We start from the raw sequence: 4620 nt of genomic DNA, 5'->3' as shown, positions 1-4620 counted from the left end.
ATGTTCTGGATGGAGTTGATGAAATGTAGAATGAGAGGATAGTATGTGAACCCTTCAAAATGTCTTCCATTTCTGCATGAATAAATGTGATTTGATTGTCATCATAATCGCGAGAAAAAAACAATTCTGCTTAAATTGATACCACACAAATGTGGTTTCATATATTTGTTGAGAATAACATGTAGACAAAGTACACAGTCGAATGGACAAAGTTAATGTGCAGTTTGTATTTAATTCAGCTTTTTTTATTTTTCCTGCTGGACATTTTTGGAACTTTATCCTAATGAAATTATGATACAATATTTTCGCCTTATATTACAGTTCCACGGGAAGGCCAGGGCAAATACTATACAAGGCCAGAACCTCTCTAATCACGACATCGCCACGCTGCTATGACTTCATTCTCATGGCAATCATACTATGTGAAATAAATTTTGCAGCCATTTTTTTTTTTTTTTATTTGGGGGGATGCAAGACATTTTCGATAAAAAATAATGAAACTGACCTATCAAAGTCTAAAAAAATGATTTAAAAGATTATCATGAAATTCATTTTTTGATAAAAGTACAACACTTTTTAAATGCTGCTGTCTAAAACATGTAAATTCAGCTTGAAAGGCTCACACAAAGCCTGGTTGGGAAGGGGGAAAAAAATCTATTTGGAGCATCAACAAGATGAGATGAAAGTGAGAAAAAGTCTGCCAGCTCATGAATACAACATGCTGGAGATTGGGGGAGGACGTTGACCTTCACGTGACTTTGTAGTTCAATTAAACATCCTTTCAAAGTCATGTTTATACTCAAGGATTATGCGAGCGCTCCCTCTGTTGGAAAAACTGAGAAATGCAGCCGCATCCCTTTGCCGGGGAAGATTTTATGAAAAGCCCTTTCCAGAGGAAACAAGGGGTGGGGATGTGAAGGGTTCTAATAATGCGCTGGAATGTCTTGCTTGTGAGGATAAAAAGCGTACTAATACATGGAACTTGTATTCAGGATATGAAATGAATGCTTACGTTTTCCATAACAGATAGTTTTTGAGTACTGTGGGCAGATGGAGGTGATTGATGGAATGCAGCCTGTGTTTGCCTAAAGTGGTCCTGATGTGGAGGCGGCACAGCTGCATCAACTGCGGGACTTCTGGAGGCCCCCCAAGAGTAAGTATAAATTGGACTTAACTCTTATTCACACAGGAATTTCAAAAGTAATACCTGCACTTTGTCTGAGCAACTTCTCCACAGCGCTGTCGGAGGCCGCCAAGTCCACAGGACGTTTGCCCTCCGAGTTTTGTAGGGAGGTGTCCGCCCCGTGTTCCAGCAGAACTGACACCATCTCTGGATTGGATGCGCGGGCGGCAATGTGCAGGGGGGACTCGCCGGACCTGGCCATGTTTACATTTGCACCTTCAAGAATAGAGAGGGCGTAGTGAGAGGTATTCATTTCCAAAGTTTGTTTTGTGGTTTTGCTTGTGTTAAGATGTGATCATAATAGATGCCATGATTTTCATAATAAGAAAAAATATTAAAATAATATACAATAAAATGCAACCCTCCAGAGGACAAATAGCATTCATATTCAAAAATATAGTTATATAAAAGCAAAAAGTAGCTTAGGTGTTCCCCACAGCGCCATCACGGGTCCCCTTTTTTTTCTAGGTTAGTGTTAATACACACACATAAATACAGATTTACATAAAGTCATAGCCAAGATATTTAAATTTTTTTCAGTGCTTGTCACAGGGCACTGATTCATTGTCAGCCGTAGCTAAGCAAATTAGCCAATCAGGATGTTTACCAAGTTCAAGCAGTTTCTTCACAGCAGTCAGCTGCTGACTGAAGCAGGCAACATGGAGCGGGGTGCCAGACTGATGAATGTTCTGATCCAAGTCAGCGCCGTGCTGGGCGAGAGATTCAATGCATTCTGGGTAACCTGTGTGAAAGACACAGACGTAAAATTTCTGGCGCCCCATACTTGTGTGGAAACATCTCACCTTTAGATGCGGCCACGTGCATTGGAGAGTTGGATAAGCTGCTCCCCAGAGGACTCGCTCTGTGCTGAAGGAGCAGCGACACACAGGTCACATGACCCCGGCCGCACGCTTCCGACAGCGCTGTACGTCCATCCAACATCGAACTGTTTACCTTTTAATACAAAATACAATCACTCAGATTAAGACTCATTGCTGAACTGTAGCTGTTTATGGATGTGTGTATGCTGAATCAGCACTACACACATAGCAAATTTGATGTTGTACTCACATTTGCACCATGTTGAAGCAGCAGCTTGACACAGGGTGCATGGCCCTGTAAAGATGCTCCATGGAGGGGCGAGACCTGGTCCAACGTGTTCAAGTTCACACACGCGCCCTGTTCAGCGACACAACACACCAGTTACAAAAAAAATAATATTGTCAAATAATTATTTATAATAAAGAAATATATATAATTTAATAAATCACAATAATAATAAATAATTTAATAATTTAATTACAAATATATTTATAAAATTATTGCCATTTAACAAATGATTGGAGATTTTCTCAATAAGGTTTGTAAATTATTTTCTCATAAAATTACTGTTTTTGTTTGCAAAATACAAAATTGTGAACACTTCATATCACAGCTTTTTGCAATGTCAAAACTTCTCATAAATCCCAGATTTTTTTGTGATTCATTTTCTTGCAATATAGCAACGTTTTTTCCTCATAATTAAAAAAAAAATTAGCTCTTTTTCAATATTATAATCTTTTAAAATTAAGAAAATTCCTCTTTGAAAAGTTAAGGAAATTTGTATAAAATGTATTTTTATAGTAATACATAAAAGGCTGCCACTCACAAAAGTGCCACAAAGCATCAAAACAAAGTAACAGAGACAATACGCTGGCACAAAGGAGAACATTTGAACTTCAGGCCTGCTGGTATAATAGTTGATGAGCCCTGTTGATGTTTAATCATCTCCGTGAGTCTGAAAATTAATTATTTAAAGTCTGAGTTACCTGAGCAATGAGCCTTTGCAATGTCAGTATGCGACCATTTGACGCAGCATCATGAATTGGACTCCAGTCTGCTTCAACATCTGTGTAGACAATACACACACATTCCCATTGCATTCTTGTAAAAACAAAACCAGCTCCTGTGTCTCACTCACCACTCATCAGAGGATTGGAGAAGAAAAAACTTGCTCCATTTTGACTCTCTTCATGGCTTCCTGACATTCTTCTTCTCTATGAGTCATGCACTAAAACCGCTTCTGCACACTCTACTTTGCCCTTCTTTTCAAAACACGCCTGAAACACATCTGCTTCTCATATTTTGTTTTGGGTTCTCGACGTACAAAAGCGCTGTGATGTCATTTCCTGTTCAGAGCAGCTATTTGCACTTCAGGAAGCAGGCGGCTTCGGTGGTGTAGTTGTGTCTCAGCCAATGGAGGTGCCACGAATGAGAGGGAGGCGGCCCGGCCCGGGCAGGTTGGAGTTGTGTCGACATTTGACACCAAAAATGTATAGTATGAGAGAGATGGGAGGAGTCTGGTGAACCCAACTGTAGTAGTGGTCTGGTTTTCCTTTAAAACACCTGAATATACAAAAAAAAAAAAGAAAATTACATAGGCTCCAGCACGCCCGCGACCCCCGTGGGGACTAAGCGGTTCAGAAAATGGATGGATGGATGGATGGATGGATGGATGGATGGATGGATGGATGGATGGATGGATGGATGGATGGATGGATGGATGGATGGATGGATGGATGGATGGATGGATGGATGGATAATTTATCATTGTTTTAAGGAAGGCGTATTAGGACACCATTGCCAAGGAGAACAAGAAGAAATATTACAATACATTAGATTCAATTTTATGAGAATTAAACAATAATGGGGGCCCTGGGATGGATCATTGCAAGGAATTCTATTCTGCAATATTAATTGATTTCAAACAAAAGGAATTGTAGTCAACCTCTGTGTTTTTTCTTGTGAAGCAGAATTGTTTGATACTGTCAGTTTGTCATTCGTGTTTGGAATGAGCCGTGCATAAAAGGAAGAGCCAGCCGAGCCGGACTGGCTGGCTGGCTGGCTGGCTGGCTGGTCAGCTTGTCCAAACAGACTCCGCCGTCGGTCTTATCAAGAGGTCACATAACACACTAATGAGCTGCATAGTGGTGCACTAATACAGTGGGCTGCTAATTGACTCTCCAACTCACATTAAATCTACAAAAGAACAGTGTCGCACAAGAGAGAAAAGATGGTGGAGATTATTTAAATGTATAAATAAAAAAAAGACAACCTGCAGATATGCATGCATGCAAAAAGTACTAAATATTACAATGACTACTACAAAAAAATGTGTGTAAAGTTTCTCCAATGTCAACTTGTCCTTCTGGTGAATATTTGTAAATATATACATTATTATTATTATTATTATTATTATATATATATATATATATATATTAAAAGTTACCTCATTGCACCCCGCATGCACATTGCTGCTTTCATAGTTGTGGAGCAACTGCAGGGGGATTAAATAAAAGCACATGATGTCGCTCCCACTACCATGTGATCACTTGGAGAATTGGGCTAAGCGGACTCCCTTTGATTTCCTGCCCCTTTCCCTTCCCGTGTCGGTTCGA

At 39.8% G+C, this 4620-nt stretch overlaps 1 protein-coding gene across 1 annotated transcript; it reads right to left on the bottom strand.

The window, feature by feature from the left end:
* Window positions 1-225: 225 nt before the first annotated feature.
* On the bottom strand, window positions 226-3420 carry LOC147050955 (ankyrin repeat and SOCS box protein 9-like). Its single transcript, XM_085920776.1, has 7 exons — window positions 3144-3420; window positions 2992-3071; window positions 2255-2362; window positions 1987-2137; window positions 1791-1925; window positions 1208-1399; window positions 226-1136 (listed from the first exon to the last, which is right to left on the bottom strand). The coding sequence occupies exons 1-7, from the start codon at window positions 3208-3210 to the stop codon at window positions 1009-1011; spliced, it is 861 nt and encodes a 286-aa protein (XP_085776902.1). The 5' UTR covers window positions 3211-3420; the 3' UTR covers window positions 226-1008.
* Between the last annotated feature and the right edge of the window lie 1200 nt (window positions 3421-4620).

This window comes from Syngnathus leptorhynchus, chromosome 9 (genome assembly GCF_054491065.1).
Source record: "Syngnathus leptorhynchus isolate UIUO chromosome 9, UIUO_Slep, whole genome shotgun sequence".
Classification (NCBI taxonomy): Eukaryota; Metazoa; Chordata; class Actinopteri; order Syngnathiformes; family Syngnathidae; genus Syngnathus; species Syngnathus leptorhynchus.
This window is presented reverse-complemented; position numbering and strand designations above follow the sequence as displayed.